Genomic DNA, 23,471 nt, shown 5'->3' with positions numbered 1-23,471 from the left:
TTGCAGATGCTGACGGTGTTACGCACAGAGGGATAAAGGCCATATTAGGAGGTTTCTGTGGAGAAGTCGTCGTGGCCTTCAGCTCTGAGGAGAGCCTTTACTGATCGCGCTTGTTTGCGTCACCTTTGTTATTGTGATCATCTCAAGCAATCTCTTTCTTTTGTTGTCTTCCTTAGTGCTTGTCACGTGTGGAGAGGCCTCATTGCATGCACGCTTCTGGCGCCGTTATAATCGGTGGCACGGAACGCATGTCGCTTCCCGCCGCATTGGAGCTGTGTTGAATGGGAGGAGGTGTCCAGAATGTCTAGTGAATCAGAGAATCGACAGTATTACGGAGCCTTTGCCGCAGAGATTGCTTTAGCTTTCGTCTCTTTAGCAGTGCCCTCTGCATTACACACGGCGTACTTCGTTTTGCATTGCTCATCGCCCCACACTACGGTAAGGGAGGTTTATGGAACGCAGTATAGGTGCACAAGCTTGACATTATCACTGCTTTTGCACGCAGTCCGCGAGATAGATACCATGTAAGCACTGAGTGCACAAATTACATAGAGGACCATTAAATCTGAGGCAAAAATAATCTTGGCGCTAAATAAATATATTCGCGAAAATTTATTTTCAGAAACTGATCAATACAGGTGTGCGTAGGTGGTATGGACATGTTAGGACGGCCATGAGAAAATGGCGCTATGTCAGAGCATAAAATATTTGATTGCTAAAACGAGAGGATCTTGATAGCAAGGATCTTCGCCTTTCACTACAATAGTGGGCTTTCAGTTTTCCGCTGGAAGGTACCAGTCGAAGACAAGTCATTCTGTCAGCATGTCGGCTAGAAGGTTAACGCTTTTCTCCCTCCCTTTGTTATTCTGTGCACTGAATGGCCGTATCCTTGCTGTAATTTCTCCGTCCCAGATTGTTGAAGAGGTAATATACAAGGAGGTGGAAGCTTCTGGGCCGTCTCCAAAGCGCATATCCGCTTGGTGCGGGACATCGGGGAAAGGTGCGGCATCAATAGACACAAGAAAACACTCAATAACCGCAAATGCAGGTGGATCTCTCTACAGCAGCATGCAATTGCCAAGGAGGAAGTTCTCCTAACTTTACTGCCCGATTGTCTCGGCCTATGTCGAAATGCCGTGCTGTAGCAGCAGCAAATACTCGGTTTACAGAACAGAATACAAAGCGCTGTCTCTTCGACAAATTTGATTTTAACACTTGCATTGCAAAAAGCTGAAAAGAATCCCACAAACGCATTTAACCCACATGCAGGTGCGCAACAGCAATCTCCGTCCTGAATTTATTCAGGGCGCAGATCCTTGTGTCATGGCTATAGACTTCGCAGCGACAGGGCACCTGATAGGCCGGTGTCCGGAAAAAGAACTAGGTAGAAGCCATAGCAACAGGAATGGAAAAATGGAAAAAACTTCTGGCGGTTTAGCACTGCTAAACACGGAATATTGCGCGAAAGCGGCTTTTTCTAGTGGAAACCAACGTGACGCACTTGAAAGCACGACTGAGGTGCCCACTGACCCAGGGAATTAGTTTTTTGCTTTACCTTGTTTGAAAATCAGCAGTGCACGTTAAAGATCCCCAGGTGGTCTAAATTATTCCGGAGCCCTCCACTACGACACCTCCTTCTTCCTTTCCTCTTTCACTCCCTCCCTTATCCCTTCCCTTACGGCGCGGTTCAGGTGTCCAACGATATATGAGACAGATACTGCGCCATTTCCTTTCCCCAAAAAACCAATTATTATTATTAAAAGTTCCTCCCTTCCTTTAAGACGCGGTTCGGGTGTCGACCGAGATATGTAAGACAATTACTGCGCCATTTACTTTCCTCAAAAACCAATTTTCAATTTTCTACAACGTTGGAAACACCAAGGCCTGTGAGGGTCTAAAACGCTACGGCGCCCGTGTGCTGTGCGATGTCAGTGCACGTTAAAGATAATAATAATAATTGGTTTTTGGTGGAATGGAAATGGCGCAGTATCTGTCTCATATATCGTTGGACACCTGAACCGCGCCGTAAGGGAAGGTATAAAGGAGGGAGTGAAAGAAGATAGGAACGAATAGGTCCGTAGTGGAGGGCTCCGGAATAATTTCGACCACCTGGGGATCTTTAACGTGCACTGACATCGCACAGCACACGGGCGCCTTAGCGTTTTTCCTCCATAAAAACGCAGCCGCCGCAGTCGGGTTCGAACCCGGGAACTCCGGATCAGTAGTCGAGCGCCCTAACCACTGAGCCACCGCGGCGGGGCCGTTAAACATCCCCAGGCGGTCGAAATTATTCCGGAGCCCTCCACTACGGCACCTATTCTTCCTTTCTTCTTTCACTCCCTCCTTTATCCCTTCCCTTACGGCGCGGTTCAGATGTCCAAAAATATATGCGACAGATACTGCGCCACTTCCTTTCCCCAAAAAACGAATTATTATTATTATTATTATCACCCTCCCCAGCCCTCCCCCCCCCCCCCCAAAAAAAAAATTAAAATGGTCTTTTGAGGAAAGGAAATAGCGCAGAAATTGTCTCGCATCTAGGAGAACGCCCGAACAGCGCTTAAAGAAAAAGATAAAGGGAGTGAAGCTAATATTTTTAAAATTCTTTGAGCTCTTCTTTTTTCGCAAAAACGCTGTCTGTTAATATATCTGTATGTTTCTGTCGTTTTTATTGACACAATTTTGAAAATTCACACTTGGTGCTTAAATTTTTTCCTAATCTCCTATGGAAATTTCCTTGTTTATGCCGCTATACATTGGCCAATCTCCTCATGTGGGTATGTGCATGCCTTAACAGGACAAAGGAGAAGAAAAAGAAGAAGCTGAAGAAGGAGGAAAAGAAGAAGAAGAAGGAAAAGAAGAAGAAGAAGAAAGAAGAGAGTGTTGCCGTGAAGAAGAATGAAGAAGCAGCTTGGGTGAAGAAGAATGAAGAAGAAGTGTTGCCGTAGTCGGGGCTTCCGGGTTAATTTAAACCACCTGGGAATATTTAACGTGCACTGACATCGCACAGCACACGGGCGCCTTTCGCCTCCATCGATAAGCGGCTACCGCGGCCGAGTTGTAACCCATTTACAATGGCTCAGTACCCGAGCGCCTCGACCACTGAGCCACCGCGGCGGGTGAAGTTCCCGTTCCTTTCGAGACTTTTGCGCGCAGATGGAAATTAATATATATGATGACGTGAAATGTACAGCGCGTGAATGTGTCACGGGCTGCGGTGCATCCTATAGTGCTCTCATGCAGTGAACAGCGACGCTGTTCTATTCGCGCCATCTCCTGACCGAAACCGAGTCTCAGCAATATAGATTTTAATTCTTCAGGTCTTATTGAGGTTTGAGACCGACATCGGCTTTTCAGGGTTGCTTGCGAAGTAGTGCTTTTACAGTAAAAAAAGAGCAATGCTGCAAGATTGTTTTCTTGTCGCAAACGGCATTAGGGCAGTGGACGAAAAAGAAGACTTGTATTCACGCGCGTTCTGGCAAACCGCCATTGTCCTCTCGCACCAGCTCTGAGCACCGAAGAACAGACGTTTGTAGCCGTCACGGTTTTTGCAGGTTGCGAAATAAGGCAAGTCAGTTTACGATGCAACGGTCAAGTTCGCAGAGCAAAGAGCGGAAGACCAACTCCACCCAGCCGGCGGCACCGCTGCCATTGTCATCATCTTCAACCGAAAGGTTCGAGACTCCCGAGTTTGAACTGGCGAGCCCCGGTGCCTCTTACAGATTAGGGGATATCAGCTCCGCTGCCCAGTACAGCGCAGCCTTAGCCCAAGCCGAAGGTCGTACCTTGCGCGACGATCTGCAAGATGACATCATACGCCAAGATCCCGTTGCTTCTCCAGATAGAGCCTATGGCATGGGTCGCAGCGTGCCTGACCCCTCGGAATGCCAGTACGGCCTAAATGATCCAGATGGAGACACGGCACTCGCAGTGCAAAACGACAGTCTCAGATGCCAAGGAAGACAGCAAGTAAGCCCCCTGGAACTGGAGGACGATTTTGTCGCCCCCACGCTTCCAAAGGCACTGGACGGAATGGATGAAGCAGCGGCGTCACCCCTTACAGTGTCGCTCGACCACTTCGAGCCAATGGACGTAGCACACTACAAAGACACACATGACGAAGTTACCTTTTCTTCGCGATCGGATAAAAGGAGCAGCGTGAGAGCCTCCTCACCGAAAGGACAAGACCACCGCCTGAGTCATTTCAACAGATGTGAGCTTCCCACCTGTACTGCACTCCTTGGCGAAAACATTACGATGATCGGCCCGGGAAGTTCAAGGGCGACGTCATGTGATCGCCAGTGTGAGGTCTCCAGCAGTCCGCCCAAGCGCCGACTAACGCCGTTAGGGTGGAGACTGAAAGAGGGAGGACCTACCGAGAATGAGACTTCGCCGACCGTTGCTGCTTCAGGCGAAGTCCATCCTGAAATCAGCGATGCCACATCTTTGAAGAGGGCGATGACGCCATACAGCCGGACGCCTCCAGTTGAAGCAGACACGGTCAGTTGTTCTCTGAGTCTGACACCGTCTCCACCGCCAACCTCAACTGGGCATTCACCGAGGCGTTCGTGGACCTCAGTATTGACCAAGCACGCGGGTGGTCGCAAGATGCCGAAGGCCACCACCTTCTTTGCAATGCTGAAGCGATCCTCGAGTCCACCCTCTCGAGAGAAGCCGGATCTCAAAAGCATCGGTCGCCTGAGTTCAGCGTCCGACATGGAGTGGGCCTGCGAGGAACCGCAGCCAGAAGCTCTATCCGTTGGGATTTCTGCCGCCCTTGTGGATCCCAACGCGGACAAGGATCGCAGGGACGTGTACGTTCACGGCGATGGGGACGACACCGACCTGCTCCAGGTTCATCAGGTTCAACTGGCTGCGGATCCATACGAGGGTAGGCACTGCAGAATTGCGCAAGCAACAGCAACTATTTTACATTTATTGTACGAAATTACATTACTTCTTCGGGCTTCAGAACAGGGGACAAAATCCGGTCCCCTGGGTTGTTTTTCTAACTGAATAGACCATCAACTTTTTTAGAGGTTGAAAACTTACCATTCGTAACATTGTGTTTTGTTAGGCTCAACATCCCGAAGTGATGCAAGTTTTATGCGAGACACCGTAATCAAGGGCTAGGAATTTAGTCTGATCTGCCTGGAGTTTAATTCGCGCTGATGTCCATAGAATGAGGGCATTTTTGTACTGGGCCTGCATTGATATAGGCGGCCGCAGCTGGGACCGCTCCCGCGATCACTGTATTAGCAGCCGAACGCCAAAGTCCGTGAGCCACTGCTTCGCGGTTAGGCTTAAAGTTTGGCTTGCTGCTTGGACGATACTATCGTGAGAAGCAGCTGTGCTGGAAAGACTGCAAAATGAAGGGTTAGCCCTAGCGCTGCCAGTCGACTGAAATTTCTTTATGGCGCGAGGAAATAAATTGAAGTGTTGTGAGCGTGACTTCGTCCTAAAAGCCAAAGTATAGTACAACAAAAGAATCTCGCGCCTGAAGACAACTGTAGCTGGCATGTGGCGCATAATAGTCATCTTCCACTTTTCGTGGTGGCTGGATACCCTATCCTCCTCCGCTACTTAAAATAGTGTGGATGTCAGGTATTTTCTGCGTTCGTGACTCGCGGCATATTTAGAAAATATCAAATGCTCATGCAAGAGAAGAATGCAAGCTCTAGAACGAGCAGGTGCCTACAGGTGTCAAACAAATGCCGAGACGGAGCGTAATAAGTTTTTGCTAACTTCATCATGTACCGATATCCTTTATGTTGGAAAAAGGGCAGTTGCTCATTATTCTGCGAATCAGTGGAAGTTCGCGAAAAGTATCGCGAATCATGCCCAGCCTAGACTCACGGGGCCCACGCAGATGCAGAATGTGGCTACCTTTGCGTAATGATTTTTTCAGCGCCCTTCTTGATTAGAGAATTTGTTAGTAACGCACGAACGAAGTTTATGTGCATGTTTCTTTGTTGTTCAGTTACTTGCGCAAACAGCCATCACACTACGTTCCTCCAACTGACGCAAAAAACAAATGGCTGCAGCTTAGCTCGTGTAAGCCCGGTTATGCAAGCGAGACCTCCGTTATGCGTGGTTATGCTGTGTTGCCAAGCCAGGTCAGACTCAACCTCTTCTTCCGTCGCCGAGACAGAAGAATACTTGGCGGCGGCAGAAGCACCAGCGGCTGCCTCCAAACCTCTTCGCTGCCTCCTTTCCGCATTCTTCAACCGCCGTTTGAGCCAGTCGACGCTGCCGTTCTTCGTCGGTCTCTGCCGCTAGCTTGACCCGTTTAGCTTCCCTACCTCTAGCTAAATACTTAGCATGACTGGCAACGTCAGCCGGATGATCCGACTGAGCCAGTCGTCTACGAGAGTGTCCAGACGGCGTATACGGTCCCGGCCGACGTGCTTAGTCCATTTTATTTACGTATTCATTTAGACAAAATACCTACAGCGCCCACCCTGGCCATTGTTGTAAGGGTGAACATTATAAAAGCAACAGACGAACTGTAGTAATTTAGGCAAATGATGAAATATACTGAGAAAACCTGTGGAGTAAGGGAGGAAAGGCAAGAATGAAAAGAACGTTGCATGAAGACAAAGACGCGTGTGACAGACGCGGAGAAAATAACATTTCTGAACACAGCACTGTTTCAGCAACACTGAGACATTGGGAATGAACGAAAAACGAAAAACGAGAACACAATGCCCTAGCACAAGATTATTGCTACACTGATGTTACCAGTGATATTAACAGTCATTTTAACATATTATAGTCATATTAAAAGGTGGGTCTGCAAAGTGTTGTAGAAAGATGTGGGAAAGGCAGCACAAATTCGTGCAGGCAGATTGCTACAGTCATGTATTGTTCGTTGGAAATAGCTCTGTTTGACTGTGTTCATTCGGATATTGTACCCGCGCACCTTTATTGGGTCGTCGGTGCGGGTGGAAAGGTCAGTTGGATCATGTATGTATATTTGTTTTGGAATACCAGTTTTACCATTAAGCGAATCGCAAAAGAGAGTCTCAAATATTGTCTCCTTTTTTCAAGTATCGGCAACCCCAACATGTTGCGCAAAGCAAAAGTGGTATTTTCAACATGTTGCGCAAAGCAAAAGTGGTATTTTAGAAATGAAGTCTCTAGAGACATACCTAGCAGCCTGTTTTTGAACGCGCTCCAGTTCCTGAATGTTCTGTTTTGTAGGCGGGTCCCAAGCTGTGCAAGAATATTCAAGTAGAGGGCGTACGTTGGACGTGAATAAGGTCTCTCTGAGTGAAATTGGAGCATCACTAAAGTTGCGTCCGAGGAAATTTAATGTGCGGCTGGCTTTAGCCGATATATAATTGACACGTGTATTCTATGAGAGGTCAGCCGAGAAAAAGACCCCGAAGTACTTATAAGTTGTAAAAGCAGGTATGTCTACTCTGCCAAGATAATAGCCTGCATGGAGAGTTTTCTTGTTTTTCGTAAACCGGACGAGATTGTATTTGGAGAAAATTAGCGCCATATTCCATTTTTGTCACCAAGATACACAGAGTTAAAGTCATGTTGTAGAGTAGCTGCATCTGCTTTGGAGAAATGTAGCGGTAGATACAGCAGTAGTCTGCATGAAGGGAGATTTTACTTCAAATGTTGAATTTTACTTGAGAAGCGAGAAACTGCGAGGCGGCAATATGTATGCATTCTAGAGCGGCTCGGCCTCCCTTTCAAGCGAACAGCGAGTCATGTGGTTAGTCGCATGGACACAGCTGGCGAGGCGGCGCGTGGCGGCAGCTGCGGCGAAGCACGTGGTACGTCACGTGGCTGACACACCTCCACTCCGCCACTTGAAGGCCAAATGTATCGCGCCGGTGACCTTGGCTGGAACAGGGCAGTAAAGCTTTCGCTTTAAAACACTTTAGTGTGCAGTCCGCTGTTCTTGATCTCCTTCGTCATTGTTCTGTGATCCACGCAGTCTTTCATTGGTGTAATGGTTAAATTGCGTTTGAAGAGATGATGTGCTTCCAAAGAATCCCAACGATATGTAAGACGAGTTGCATTTGTCATGCATATCTTTGTTTTGCCTAGAAGAAACTTTAGGGGTCGGAGTCATATCATCCTCAACAATTTGCGACGCAAACCTACATTGATTCTTCAGTCTAAGGATATCCAAGCGCTTGAGGCATCGATCGCCAGGAGCATGTTTATGCGCAATTATTCTTTGAATATGTTCCTTTTGCGGATAACGCCAAACTGTTTTCGCAAAAAAAAAAAGATTTTCTTTTTGAAATATGCAATGACGCGCAAAAGTACTAGATTGCTGATTATTTAAATGCGACTCAATTCTCCAGTTTCTCAACGCCAAGTGCAGATCGAGTGTTTTCTTCCCGCAGTTCAAACTTCAAAACCGCTGAGGCTCCTACGTCTAAAGGAAAAATCATTCGGCACCCGCTTCGGAAAGTCCCTGAAAACGATGCTCATTGCCTCCGCAATGATACTGGCAGGCGTGCTCATCGGGGCCGCCGTGCTGGCGCAGTCTGTCGCTTTTAGGCAGATAAGATTCATGCGCCTCGCCGAAGACTTGAAGCAGTTCTGCACGGGAGGCGCCAAACCGGCGGAGGCAGGAGGCTGTGTTGCGTCCGTGGAGCAACTGTCACTTGCCATGGACTGGTCCGTTGACCCGTGCTCGAGCCTAGACCAGTTTGTGTGCGGACACTGGAGCAGGTGGAACTCACGACGCCGCTCTTACAAGCAGGTATTCATGTGGACAGCGTTGCTTTTGCGTGAAAAGCGCAGCCAAAAGCGTGTAGTACGATGCACGCCCAGGAAAGAGGGCTCTGTGCTCTTGAAAACGTGCCAGGCCTTATATTTAAGGTCTAAAACTGTAATGAGCGACAATCATTTCTTTCTACAAAGAGAGTTAATTCTTTGTGTGGTCAAAGCGCCCTGAACAGCAGTGTTTTTGGGAGATGCATTTTAAACGCATCAGGTTATGTTCCTTTACGAACTGTCGTGACTGAATTTAAAGAACAAATTCTTCTTGGTATTGCTACCGATAACGGTTGCTATATGCATGCGCCCACACTTAGGTTGAACAAAACTCAGGGGGCTCTGGAAGTTAAGACACAGGTCCTCAGGGGCTGGTTTATGGGTCACTCTGAGAGGAATTCGTCGGAAAGGCTTGGAGCGAGGGTCCAATTTGTCGAAAAAAATTCTGCTCCATTATGTTTCTCCTAAGTAGAATTTCCTGCTTGGGGAGTGAGGAGTACTTGATGAGTGCACAAAGCTACGCCGAGACCATTCCTGTGTATCTTAAAGCATTGTAATTCAAGAGACTGCATATCCCATCACCCAATGTTGGTTACTGTACAGCCATATCAATCTCCGCCCTATGCGATGCCAAATGACGGTAGGGGTCGCATATCCATGTGGGACCAACATGAGGGTGCAGAGTGCAGTCAGCCTACATTGACCGAGGGAGTCCTTTCAGAGGTATCACAATAACACTCATTTTACAGCGAAGAAGTGATTCGTGTGTACTCGAAGCCACACACTACTCCCGCTGAACGGCGCTCGAGGGGCATGGTGGCTGGCAGGAGAGGGCGACAGGCTCTGCAACGGGTGCGCGCCGTACGTTTCTTCATCGCGATGATTAACAACGAACACTCCCCACTACTTCACTGCACGCATGTCGTCTTCAGTTGTAATTTGTCGCACACTTTGAACGAGAACATGGACCAACTCGCCTAGTGGTCTTGCATTTTTAGAGCAAAACCGAGAAACCATTAGCGTGACCTGTTCAACTTGCCTCCGGAGCCTAACCACTTAAGCCATAAGTTGTGTTCTGTGAAAAAGAAAATCATTTCCCAGATTTTTATGTGCTCACATTTTTGCTCATGTGAATTCTCGAAATATTTTGTCTGATTGCTTGCCGATTGCTATGAACCCAAAATAAAATAAGAAAGTTATGTTTCGAAAAGCTTTCCCTTAGTACGTGTTACAGTTATGAGAATACGCGTTCTGAAAAGCGCAGTAGTGATTTCCATTGACTCAATGGTACGGAATATTGTCACAAAGTGGTGACTGCAGTCCGGCTAGCAGAAAGGCTGCGAAATTGGTACCTAAACAAAAGTCCTTATTTGGCCTGACTTCCGCGCACAATGGACTGAATCATTCGGCGGCGGCATAGCAACAAGCGTGCTCGGTGGTCGTCGAACAGAATGCCCGCCGCTGTCGGCCGTGCTCATTTTAGAGATGATAGCGAAGTTTACAATTTCACCAGCGCTGCGACTAGGAACAAGAACAGAGAAGGAAGACAAGGACAAGCGCTACTAACAACAGAAAGTTTATTTGAAAAAACACAGATTATATGCACACAACTGACAACCCAAAGCGCCTGCGCTTCCCCCACCAGGCACGCAAAAGAGAGTTAAAAATCTAGATACAAAATTTCACACTCATGTAAGTTTACAGATGGTGTGCTAACGCACGTGTCGATGTTCTTGTGAATGTGATAGGCTTCACACAACTCCCTAGTTAACTGATCTGGATGTCTGAATTTAATCTTAGCCCTGTTAAGCAGAGGAAAGCATGCTTTTTTGTTAGACACACCGGGTTTGTTTAGAAGACAATCTCTGTAATGAAGGGACAGATTTGATGAAGGAGCACCATTCAAAGAGGTTCTATGCTGACGTAAGCGTGTATTTATGCATTTACCGGTTTGCCCAATGTAACTCTTGCCGCATTTAAAAGGTATGTCATAAACCACTCCCTCTGCACATGGCACAAAGGTTGACTCATGATCCACCTGGCATGCATTTTTTCTTCTTTTGCCTCTTATTTGCTTCTGTTCCCGGGCTCTTTTGTCAACAATAGCACAAACCTTGCCTAGTTTATTAGGGACCGAAAAGAGCACTTTTACCCCATATCTAGTGCCAACCTGCTTAAGCCTATGGGATAACTGATGAATGTAGGGTATTACCGCATACTTCGTTCTGTCATTGCCGGAATTTTCCTGTGCTTCATGTCTACCAAACGACTTCATCTTCAGGATCTTGTTGCTAGCAAGCGCTATCACATCTTTGGGGAAGCCCGCTGACCTTAGCCTTTGAACTTGCTTATCGAAACTGCTGCCTAAAGTATGAATACATGACTTAGTAAGTGCAGATCCTAAACAAGACACTGCTATGCCACATTTAACTATTTTCGAGTGCCCAGACTGATAATTTAGCAAGGGCTTTTCCGACCGCTGTAGGAAGGACCAACAAACATGATTCACCTTTTTCTCCAATCTAATATCCAAGAATTGCAGCTGATTATCTTCCGGTAATTCAAAGGTAAATTTCAGACCAAACCCGCAGTTTTCAAAAGTCTTTAAAATGTCATCCACATGTGCCTTGAAGTCATGGGATTCAACAAAAACAAGATAATCGTCTACATACCGGAAGATTTGTTTTACACGGTTGTCTAAGTTAACTTTAATGCTCCTATCTGCATAGGAAAGAAAGATATTACTAAGTACCGGAGCCACTTTTGAGCCAATGCACACTCCTGTTTTTTGAACATATAGCCTGCCTTCCCAATCAACAAATGTGGATTTGAGATAAAATGACACAAGCTCCAAAAACGAGCCCACAGAAACGCCACACTTTGAAATGAATGCTTCTTCATCATTATCCTCTACTATACATTTCTTAACACACTGGAGGAGCCTATCATGTGGCAATGAATAGAATAAATCCTGCACATCAATACTAAACATATCACACCCACCAGGATTATTTAGTTTCAGATATTGCACAACCGCCTCGGAATTAGATACAAGAAACGGGTCTTCTACTGTCAGTGAACACAATTTACTTTGCAAAAAACTTGAAACGGCATGTTGCCAAGTTCCCCGTTCAGTAACAATGCAACGGAAGGGGATGTCAGTTTTATGAGTTTTGCGCAAAGTCCCACCTTTTGGCCAAAAGGTGGGACTTTGCGCACTTGACCGATTTCTTGACGTCCGAAAAACTTCGCGTGGTTGTCTCGGATAAAGAAGGTTATTTCGTTACGCTGCCAGAGAAACTTTTCCGTGAGAAGGCTAGGAATTCAGTTGCCAAAAACTTTAAGCCTGTGCGTTCCAGTGCCCTTAAACAAAAAAGCGAGGCGTTAAGGCTGGTAGGTGATATGAATTTAGTTGGCCTGCAAGCATCCATTAAGAAGGCGAAGGGCAACTTTTTAGAAGTGTTTTTTGCTGCCAAAACTCATAAAACTGACATCCCCTTCCGTTGCATTGTTACTGAACGGGGAACTTGGCAACATGCCGTTTCAAGTTTTTTGCAAAGTAAATTGTGTTCACTGACAGTAGAAGACCCGTTTCTTGTATCTAATTCCGAGGCGGTTGTGCAATATCTGAAACTAAATAATCCTGGTGGGTGTGATATGTTTAGTATTGATGTGCAGGATTTATTGTATTCATTGCCACATGATAGGCTCCTCCAGTGTGTTAAGAAATGTATAGTAGAGGATAATGATGAAGAAGCATTCATTTCAAAGTGTGGCGTTTCTGTGGGCTCGTTTTTGGAGCTTGTGTCATTTTATCTCAAATCCACATTTGTTGATTGGGAAGGCAGGCTATATGTTCAAAAAACAGGAGTGTGCATTGGCTCAAAAGTGGCTCCGGTACTTAGTAATATCTTTCTTTCCTATGCAGATAGGAGCATTAAAGTTAACTTAGACAACCGTGTAAAACAAATCTTCCGGTATGTAGACGATTATCTTGTTTTTGTTGAATCCCATGACTTCAAGGCACATGTGGATGACATTTTAAAGACTTTTGAAAACTGCGGGTTTGGTCTGAAATTTACCTTTGAATTACCGGAAGATAATCAGCTGCAATTCTTGGATATTAGATTGGAGAAAAAGGTGAATCATGTTTGTTGGTCCTTCCTACAGCGGTCGGAAAAGCCCTTGCTAAATTATCAGTCTGGGCACTCGAAAATAGTTAAATGTGGCATAGCAGTGTCTTGTTTAGGATCTGCACTTACTAAGTCATGTATTCATACTTTAGGCAGCAGTTTCGATAAGCAAGTTCAAAGGCTAAGGTCAGCGGGCTTCCCCAAAGATGTGATAGCGCTTGCTAGCAACAAGATCCTGAAGAAGATGAAGTCGTTTGGTAGACATGAAGCACAGGAAAATTCCGGCAATGACAGAACGAAGTATGCGGTAATACCCTACATTCATCAGTTATCCCATAGGCTTAAGCAGGTTGGCACTAGATATGGGGTAAAAGTGCTCTTTTCGGTCCCTAATAAACTAGGCAAGGTTTGTGCTATTGTTGACAAAAGAGCCCGGGAACAGAAGCAAATAAGAGGCAAAAGAAGAAAAAATGCATGCCAGGTGGATCATGAGTCAACCTTTGTGCCATGTGCAGAGGGAGTGGTTTATGACATACCTTTTAAATGCGGCAAGAGTTACATTGGGCAAACCGGTAAATGCATAAATACACGCTTACGTCAGCATAGAACCTCTTTGAATGGTGCTCCTTCATCAAATCTGTCCCTTCATTACAGAGATTGTCTTCTAAACAAACCCGGTGTGTCTAACAAAAAAACATGCTTTCCTCTGCTTAACAGGGCTAAGATTAAATTCAGACATCCAGATCAGTTAACTAGGGAGTTGTGTGAAGCCTATCACATTCACAAGAACATCGACACGTGCGTTAGCACACCATCTGTAAACTTACATGAGTGTGAAATTTTGTATCTAGATTTTTAACTTTCTTTTGCGTGCCTGGTGGGGGAAGCGCAGGCGCTTTGGGTTGTCAGTTGTGTGCATATAATCTGTGTTTTTTCAAATAAACTTTCAGTTGTTAGTAGCGCTTGTCCTTGTCTTCCTTCTCTGTTCTTGTTCCTAGTCGCAGTGCTGGTGAAATTGTGAATATGTACCAACTAGCTCAAACCACCATTTTGCTATAGCGAAGTTTACAGACAAAATTTGAAAAGTTAGTAGAACATTCTGAAACAATGTAGAATCAGCTCTGCCTGAATGCCATCAATCGAGGTAAATCTTGTCGCGTCTGGCGTCGAAAACAAAGCTATAAAGTGCCGTGGCGGCAGCTTTGAAGAATGAACAAACACTGCAAAGATTAGCCGCAATTTAATGAAACCATGGAGGCTGATGGGAATGCATACCCGGCCATTGCTAGTGAACGGAAAAGAGCATCGGCCTAGGAGAATTTGATTTGTCAATGAAGATACTGGATGAAAGTCCCATGATTATGACAACGTGGGCCTGGAAGGTAAAACTTTAAAGAAGACCTTCTGCTTCCAGAGGAACGGAGGTGAAAGCAGACGCTTTGGAAACCACGATACAGTTGGTGCACAAAAGTGATCTTTATTTGCCGCGATGGAAAATATTCGTGATTACGTGAACAAAGAAATAGTATGTGAGAGGTCTTTTGCAGAAGCACTGGCGTCGAGGAGAGCTAAGTCCCCGTAGCATACTTAGCCCGTGGAACGGTATTGAAAGTGGGGCGTGTGCCTTCTTTCCGACATTGCATTTTTCATAATTGTGTCGCGTGTTTTGGTAGCCTTATCTGCTTTCAGTAACGTTTTCCTGCCTCGGCAAGAAAACGTGTCAAGCGAACAGAGTAACTGCCATAGCCAACTTCGAATCATGCGCAGAGCATCATCATGTGCTATGCTCCGACTTGCGAACGAAATGTGAAAGAATATCAGCCAACTATATGCAACTTAGGTACTACATTTTATACTGAAAATGTACAGTGTGGTCTGTATATATCTAGGAGAGCACGGCCAACTTGACAGCCAGCATCCATGAGACGTTCCAGCACGTTCTGCGCAACCTGGACCTGTACAGCCACGAAGAAGGGATCATGGCGGTCTTCTACAACAGTTGTCGCCCGTTCATATTTAGGAGGGACGAGCGGATCGCGAAGGCTGCAGATGTCATATCTGCATTGGGCCTCCGGCATATTGCGGTGACCACCAACGAGCCGCTGGTCATGGCGGCTCTTGTCGACTTCGTGGTGGGGTCCAGTCTGCGGTCAGGGCTCTGCTCCATGGTCAGCGTGACTTCCAGGGCAGGGAAAGTCCACGTCAACATGGGACAGAGCCTGCGTTCCTCTCTGGGCAATGCTCACGTCGTTCCCTTCCTCCGTGAGGCACTCAATTACATGGGTCTCGGAGATGAAGCTCTGAACCCGCTCCTCTACGTCGACGTCGACGTCCACAGGTGAGGGAAACCCACCTATGTGTCCGCGTGTAAGGGGCGCAATGCGCTGCGAAAAAAGAATGCTTTATTTTATCGAAATTATTGCTCAAAGGGCGTCATTATTCAGTTTTGTCAGTGTCTTTAAATGCAATCGGCCGCCATTTGTCCTGACCGAACAAAGCTTCCGCGAGTAGTACAAGACGTAGCAGAGTTCACAGTGCTATGTTAGTCGGAGGTAATTTAGCGGGCAAATAAGAAAGAAATCTCCAATGTACCGTGGCATTAAAAAAAAGCTTTTTTATGCATTTGCGAGATAGCGTTTCCGTGGCTATAAAATTGGCACAGTTGGCAATTTATGCATAATTTACGATGGCAAAACGAAATCCACATCGGGTACAGCAGTACCTGCCATCTCGTATGTTGCATTCGCTTGATTCTGCTTGTACAAAACTGACACCGAAACTCTTGAGCAACCTTTTTTTTTAATTATTACGCCCAGTCAATGGAGAGGACACGTCATCTTATTTTTCGAAGTTTTGTTCATTTTCCCACTTAGTTCATATTTCACAATGCACATTTTCACCACGAATCTGGAAGCTTGAAAATATTCCTATGGTAGATCTCTGTTCCAGGCTTACAGACATATTGTGTTAGAATCGCCTTGATGTCTCAGATTACTTGCCTAGCATTTTTTGTTCAATGTCATAGCAAGTGCAAATCCCAAGGAGCCAGAGCAGGGCATTAAGCCGAGCACAGAAAAACTTCCGGCCTTGTTTTGCACGTTTTCTCGAGTTTAGGCGAGCGGCTTGACGGCACGCTTTTCTGGATTGCGAAATCACATTTCTGGCAGGGAGCATATCAAAGAATGCGCGACAGTGTTTTTTTTTTGTGTTTGAGCGTATTGTGTGAGCAGCATTTACGGTAAGCTAAGTACATGGCAATATATCTAAAAGACGCCTTACGATTCCCAGAAGTCTGCGGCCATGACTGTGGTAGCTGTCTGCAAACTTTTTTCCGTTCTTTGTTTTTGGATGAGTTTGAGTTTGACCATCGCATGCTCTGTAGTTTTGCTTGAGGCTCAAAGTTGGTAAACCGGCTTTCACAACCAGTAAAAATGCCCAGTAGGAAGTGAATTTCCTTTTGATGTAATTGGAGAAGTTCTGAACTGATTAATGCGGCGAGTTGGGCTTGTTGGTACATGGTTTTCTGGAAAAGCAGCGCTGAACAGACGAGGACAGAGACGAGGCGACAAGGACGGGCGCTGAACTGACAACAAATTTTATTGAAGGGATTCACACTTATAAACGTAGTGTAGCTACCGTTCGCGCATGCTCAGTTTTGCAGTGAACAATGTGGTCCTCTGTTAATAGGCGTGGAACCCAGCATATGCAAATTCTCCGTTAACAGAACCTTTTAATAATACGCTGCAGTGCTCAATGGCTTATATCTATTGCTGTCTAATTTATTGTTACTCATATGTCTTGTTTTATGATTGTCTTTTGTTGCTCCTTGTTGTCATATGTTGTGGCTGTCCGAGGGAACCACTCCAAGGCTTATGTTCTGTTCTCCATTGGCCATATTTAAAAGACATGAGCCATCCTAAACACTAGTCGAGCTGATGCATGCGACGCCGTGAGCAAGCTGGACGCTGTAATTATGTCATTCGGTAGAAATATGCTTTTTGACGCGGCATTTCATCACCACACGTTAAGAAAACGAGACTACGTGGAGTGTCGCTTTGCTTAGCGTGGTAGGGGGTAGAGGACGGAGGCTGTTGATGCCAAATTGCAATCTGCGACAGCAGGAGGTATGGCGTCGCATATCAACAAAGTTCCATTCTTGTGCACTTTGCGACTTGCGTACAAAAATATTGATATTTAGCCCAACTACCAGCATAGTATGCTTGGCCAGACTTCCTTTCTTTGCCAAAGTTAACAGGCCGTTCTGAGCGTGGAGAAAGACGACTGGTTGCAGGGCAGTGACAGTGATGTTGGCAGCCATTGTCGGAGTCGGCAATTACCTGCGGGTCGTGAACCTAAGTCATCGTCATCCTGATCTAAATATGTCACCTATACGATAAGTCGTCGTAAAGGTAGCATGGTTGCTAAGGTGGTTCATGCTAAGGAAGAAGTTTCAAGTCTATCCTTGAACAAATTAAGTTAGAAAATTGAAACAATAGTGCAACAGGTATTGACTGGCACAGCAAAAGCGCAACACATTGTGCAGAGCATAGCTGCATTTCACTCCAAAATTTGTGTTGAGTTGTCCGACGAGGCTACCTTGACCGCTTGACGTGAAGCCCGCTAATACGTCCCTCTGTTTCCCGTTCATGTCATAGATAGAAGGAACAGCTAAAAAGGTAATGACAGAAAATTTACAAGGAGGTTCATGATGCGTGCATCAATTACCGGCAAAGTAAAAAACAATGAAAATGCAGTGCTTAACTTGGCTCGTTCATGGCAGCTCCGCTACACTCTCGCCACAGCCATCCTATACCTGCCCACACGACCACGTGGCTATGACGTGGTATCACATGGTCTTACGACACCACTTCGGATGTCATCACGTGGCTTCACATCACCCCGTCGGATCTTCTTAACGACAAAGGCCGACCTAAAGGTCACCCAATGTCAAAGGTCAAAGGTTAATTAAAGGTCATGGGTCAAGGTCAGGGGTTCGACACCATAACTGTACTACATACGGTAACACAACGGCTAACGTGGGTGAGCTGAAGGTCGTTCAAATTCATTCTCCGGCCTACAAGACGGCTGCTTTAACTAGCGTACTGAAGCTTTTCGCTTTAAAAAGCATCACCTTTTTTTTCAAACTCTCTGCTAAGAAGGCGTCTTAAGCATCCAGAAACACTCGACTGGTTGACAAGACGGTATGGAATCTTCATGGCTTCAACATATTAAAATCCAGTGAAAAACAGCATGACTGGCACTAATGGATCTGCGCCTCCCAGTGCCGTGGAAAGAGTGCTCAAGCTGGAGCGGTTCGTGAACGTTACCGCCGGAGTCCTGGGGAGGCGAATCTTCTTCGGTGCCAGCTTCGAGGAAGCTCTCAACCGCGCTCTACCCAACGGCGTTCCCGTCCACACGGCCGACACTGCGGTATCAGCGAGGTGTTTGTCTGAAATGCAGGCAACCATGGCTGCAGTGGCCGCCAAACCCCACACGGCCTACGTCTACACCTCACTGGTCCTGGTTGCGCAGGTGAAGAATACATGCCTCTGTTGAGCCCCACGGTTGTAACTTGACTCCCGCTTAGTGAATCGCAGCCAAGAGCGACGTTCTCGAGTTGTCCTTCAGCACAGTGTGCGGCTTTAGGGGAAGCTCTGCATCTTATTCGCAAACGCGGTTTCGCATGCCTTCTTTTGACGCGTTATTTCACGTGTTCTGCGCTACTGAATGATCGTCAAAGAGCTTACCTCGATGTGGCGCTCGAGTGGGAGTTATCATTACCGCGCCTCGCGTCAGGATAAAATGAGTCGGTGAGTACATCCAACTAGCGAGATATAAGGGTCAGGAAAGTGGAAAAGTTTTTTTATTACGAGCACATGAAAAGGCATTATCTCTCATGTCCCCTTTTCGAAAGTGCATTTTATTGAGTGCTTGGTTTTCGCATTTAAAGTTATTCTCAATTGCGTTTCCTTTCCGAAAAAAACAAGGACAGTTGTACCTTTCTTTGCTATCCTTCTTTCATTGACTGGTAGTTTAGTAAATGCTGCAACAAATCCTGGAATCCTCTTATACTCGTCTGCGTGGGGAAATATCTACGCTGAATTTGCAGAAAAAGGAAACTCTTAGTATCTGATACATAAAGAGGCAGAAAAAAACCCATGATGAAAATATCCCGTTATAGTGCGGAACCTGAAAGGCTTTCTACGTATATGTACTAGCCGTGCACCAATGCTGCTTTTTTAATGAGACGGCCACTGAAAAAATAAACAAATGCTAATATTATCTTTAAAAAATATTTCGGGTTGTGGTGGCCCTGAAACTTATTTGAATAAGTGCAGTTTTTATTGCTTATCAATTCGCAAAGAGACAGTTTACGGGCTCGTATCATACGTTTGTACTTTGATCAAAACAAATTAAAGCAGCAGCCGATGTTACCAGTAACAAGAGTTGCGGTGTTAACAGTGTGATATGCTGGGCGAAAAGTCGCAAAGAACCACGTAGGATACGTGGGGCGCCGAAGTGCAGTGCTCTGGATCGGCTCACTTCGCCCAGCTTGTTTTCATATGCCCTAACATTGCACGGCACATATGAGTTTTTACATTTCGCCTCCACTCAGTTGCGGCCGCCACTACTTAGATGCAATCCGGAGATCTCGGATTCCGCAGCAGAGTGCCCTAGAAACCGTTCCTCCAGAACGGGTACAAATCGTTATGACAACATATTGTTTAAAACCTAGTGAGGAAAAAAGAAACAACTGCCGATGTGTTTTCGCGAAGGCCTAAAGACAATCTGCCGGAGTGCAGAAGCGGGCCGTTCTGAACTCTACCCATCCGACATCATGTCGCTGTAGTCACACCTCTGACTCTGTCATTGTGGCGCTTTTGTCGCTCAGGTCATGAAGTACGCCTACGTCCTTCCCCACGGAGACGTCGTAAACGACCATTATTACATCACCAAGACGTGCGTGGAAATAACGGGCAACCACTTCAAGGCGCTGTTCCCGCACTGGGTGACTCACACGCTGGTGGGACGGACAGGACTCGACGAGTTTCAAGTCATGAGGGAGTCACTGCGGCGAGCTTTCGCCCGCAGTCCCACCGCGATGGAGCTGCGGCTTAACGAGGCTGACTTGGATGATGTACCAGTTAAAATCATTGGTAAGCGCTCTCCGTCGCCAGGAGCTGCGATCGTAACTGCAGCGAGCATTCCAGCTGGATGCGAGTAGCATTGCGATTTTACTGTTTTGTTCTGAAAGAAAGAGCGAAGATATGACAAAGAGAGACATGGATGTCATGGTGACCAAACCTGTAATCGCATTATCAACAAGAATGATGCATTCTTATGACGTACGAATTACTCTTGCAACCTCTTCAGTCGTCGAATCGCAGGCTCCAAAGGTGTGAAAGTAAGATTAGGTTTTCCTCTTTATAATCATTCTACGCTACAGTTTAGTCTCGTTGTAGCCAAGTCGTATTGGCCCCGCGATCCTTCTTCATCGCCATTCACTTTTTACATTGCGCAGCCGTTACTCTCCCATATTCTGACAGGCTAACGCACCGAAGTGTATTGGTGGGAAGGATAGTAATGTTTGTTAGTTTATTCTCAAAGCCGATTACGGCCTTATCACTTCGCTCCAGACGCAAGATGCAGCCACATATGTCTGGAATCATTACAGTCAATTTCTTTCTCTGCTTCAAATTTAGTGCGGCCGAGTGTTGCAGTGGTTCTGTTGTTCGACCACAGCCGGTAACGCTTGCTGCTATCGTCACTGCCAAGCTCTTTACTTTTTGTGAACGCAAGGCACCTCAGTAATTTTTTCTCTTTTGGAAGACTTTCGATGTCCTCCCGTCTCCTGGAGCTCCGTCATCAGCATGTGGCAGTATGCTATGGACAACCACGGTAGCGTTCAGTACGCTGCCGACGTTTGTTGAGAGAGCCTTCAACGGGCGCACCGAACGCCCGTGATGCGGGTGAAAATACGTTCACGAACTGGCTATGTGAGCATCGACAAAGCGCGCCTATTTCTTTTTCCGCGGAGGCGTGTTATTAGCATCAAGAAAACGCCAGTGGTGTTCCATTCGGTCAATTTTCACATTTCAGAGCGTTTGGGGTGTAAAATTTCTCAAAAAGTCATTCGTTATAAAATTGTTTAAAAATTTAAGAGCCAACCTGCCTCTATTTTACTAGTGGACAGATTCATCATTATATGCTTGAGAAAAAAAAAGTATTGAAATCGGGATTTTGGGGCCTAAATGAGAGAAGTTGAAAACAGGAATTGGAGGAATAATGCCGTAGGTGAGAGGGACAGACCATATGGAAATAATTAGCTGCGTTTTTTCTTTTGGAGTTAAGCTGGTACGTGCTGCTGCTAAAAAGGATGCGCGGCGGAAATTTCGGCGGGATTACATGTTTGGCTGGCTTACTCGCAAAACACGTGGAGGCCGGCGAAACCACTTACGACAGGGGTGTTTTGTGAAGGTTCTTCGCTAAATTTATTCTCTTCGCGTGCTATGCATCTGCTCTGACTGTTCTCCCCTTTTGGTCCCCGGAAATAGCCTTCAACTTCAGTTCCCGCCGCTGTAACAAATCTTGGCCTTGTGAAAAAATGCGGAACGCTGATAGCGTCAAAGCAGTTTGAAATGCGCAGAGCATGGAGGCCTAATCACTCTTTTTCCTGTTGTCCTGAGAACAGGCGCATCCCAGGCGCTTTTAACTCAGTATTAATAGCTAGTGTCGGCCTCTGTAACACGCTCAGGTTTTGTACAATTATTAAATTTACCTTTATTAAGGCTGCGATTGTGGCGAGTTGATAATGATTCATATGGGAAAAAATATAGTGCGGGAACATGTGGCACACAAAAGAACAGAGAAAACACAAGCACAAGCGCTGTCTTTGTTTTTGTGTGTCCCATCTTTCCGCGCTCTTTTTCACAGTGGATTGAATGTGCTCCATTAAAGTTTTTTCATCCCTTTAGCGTGTTTTTCCTTTCTGTTCCGAAGCGTGCGTGTGTGTTTAACAGCTAAGGCTGGCAGTGGCTAATGAAGGTAAAGCAACCCAACTTTCTGCCCAGGTGAGCGCAACGTATCGGTCTGGCCTCCCACTGCTCTGGCGGGACTAGCACCCAAAGACTACGACCACCACTTCCTTCTAAATGTCGTCCGAGCGAGCCGGGACGCCATCGACACCGACTACGAGGAAGACGCCGTCGAGCGCCTCCTTGGCGGGGACATCGTGATCGGAGTAGTCAACCACCAGATGGAGGTGCTCGTGCCGGCCAACTTCCTCGTGCCGGACATGGCGTACGCCTCTTCCGGACCAGCAGTGAACTTCCCAACGGTCGGCGTATGGCTCATGACCCAGTGGATCAGGGCAGCTGTTCTGAAGAAAGAGTTGAGTGACGGTGCCTCGTTATCCCGGGAAATCTCGGCAGCAAGACCGACTGAGAACCAAGAACTGCAGAGCAGCCGAGAGAATGGAGGATGCATCCCCGTCAGCGCGCGAGTAGAGAACAGCATCGAAGAGGTCGTTGACCCACAGGAGCTGGACCTGGTGGACGTAGTGGACGACAGAGCGGAGTGCACCAGACAGGAAGCGTCCAAATTTCTCGGAAGGAATGTCTCTGCCATAGAAGCAATGTTTCTCTTCTTTGTGAACTGGGGTTTGGACGTGGCTTACGTGGCTTTGGAGGCCCATCGCCGAGAACTCGATCCGTGGTGGAGCTGGTGGAGGGATGACCGCAGGATCAGGCAACTGTTCCTCATGCGCTTCTGCCAAACGCTGTGCGGTGATGAGGCCGATTTGGACACGTGCAGGTACCACGCCCTGCAGTCTCAGCAGCTGGCCCGGGCATTCCACTGTGACGGGCTGCCCGTGGCGAAGTGCTAGTCGCTGCGAAACTTTGTTAGTCGGCAGCTTTCTCATTTGTTTTTTTTTTTAATGTATATATGTATACACCAGTCTCATCGGTATTCACGGGGAACATTTTTGCATGCCGAAAATAATAAATTTTCGGCGCCTTTATAGCACCTCCGGTGTTAGGGCGCGAGTTGTGAAAATATTTTTCACATACTGTTTTCATTGTAATCTTTTCCAGTTTCACTACGCTTATGTGCAACTGCTGCTGTCAGCTTTGGAGCTTCGATTTTCTCATTGAGTTGATTATGAATAAAGAATCAATCCAAAGTCGTGATGTGCACAATTGCCAAATTGGGAATGCCATGATATGGGTTGGCCAGGAAATGAATCAACGTCTCTGAGAGGTGTCTGCATTCGCTCCATCTCAGCTGTCGCTCAGATCTGCAGTGGTTTGGCTAACTGTAGTCTAAAGTAAGGAGAACGCATGTTAAAGTTATTGCTTTTTAACTTAAATTTACTCTCAGTTTCTATTAGATATCTTATTGTGTCGTCGGGGTAGGCCAGTAGTGTATGACTTAGTCTTTGACGTAGGTTAATAGGTTGCTGAATCAGTTATACGGCCGAGATAATCTGACAACCATTGTCAAAAAAGCGTTGTCCACAGCGACTTGCACCTTGAGCAATATGTAATGAATTGTTCACGGCTCTGTGCAAGTGTAATCCAATATTGAATG

General features: G+C 46.4%; 1 protein-coding gene across 1 annotated transcript; it reads left to right on the top strand.

Annotated features, from left to right (window-relative positions):
- Positions 1 to 3,485: 3,485 nt before the first annotated feature.
- LOC144100643 (uncharacterized) lies at positions 3,486 to 22,854 on the top strand. The gene is made up of 6 exons (XM_077633524.1): positions 3,486 to 4,891; positions 8,373 to 8,734; positions 14,771 to 15,219; positions 18,164 to 18,413; positions 19,774 to 20,038; positions 21,953 to 22,854. The coding sequence occupies exons 1-6, from the start codon at positions 3,583 to 3,585 to the stop codon at positions 22,765 to 22,767; spliced, it is 3,450 nt and encodes a 1,149-aa protein (XP_077489650.1). The 5' UTR covers positions 3,486 to 3,582; the 3' UTR covers positions 22,768 to 22,854.
- The last annotated feature ends 617 nt before the right edge of the window (positions 22,855 to 23,471 follow it).

This window comes from Amblyomma americanum, chromosome 8 (assembly GCF_052857255.1).
Source record: "Amblyomma americanum isolate KBUSLIRL-KWMA chromosome 8, ASM5285725v1, whole genome shotgun sequence".
NCBI classification, from domain to species: domain Eukaryota; kingdom Metazoa; phylum Arthropoda; class Arachnida; order Ixodida; family Ixodidae; genus Amblyomma; species Amblyomma americanum.
Note: the sequence above shows the minus strand (reverse complement) of the source record. Positions and strands in the feature narration are given on the sequence as shown.

Excerpts from the sequence above, each read along its gene's own strand:
- LOC144100643 (XM_077633524.1), top strand. The coding sequence starts at position 3,583 with ATGCAACGGTCAAGTTCGCAGAGCAAAGAGCGGAAGACCAACTCCACC. Across the intron at positions 8,735-14,770 it reads GACGCCGCTCTTACAAGCAG|GAGAGCACGGCCAACTTGAC; the intron begins GTATTCATGTGG and ends GTATATATCTAG. Across the intron at positions 18,414-19,773 it reads CACTGGTCCTGGTTGCGCAG|GTCATGAAGTACGCCTACGT; the intron begins GTGAAGAATACA and ends TTTGTCGCTCAG.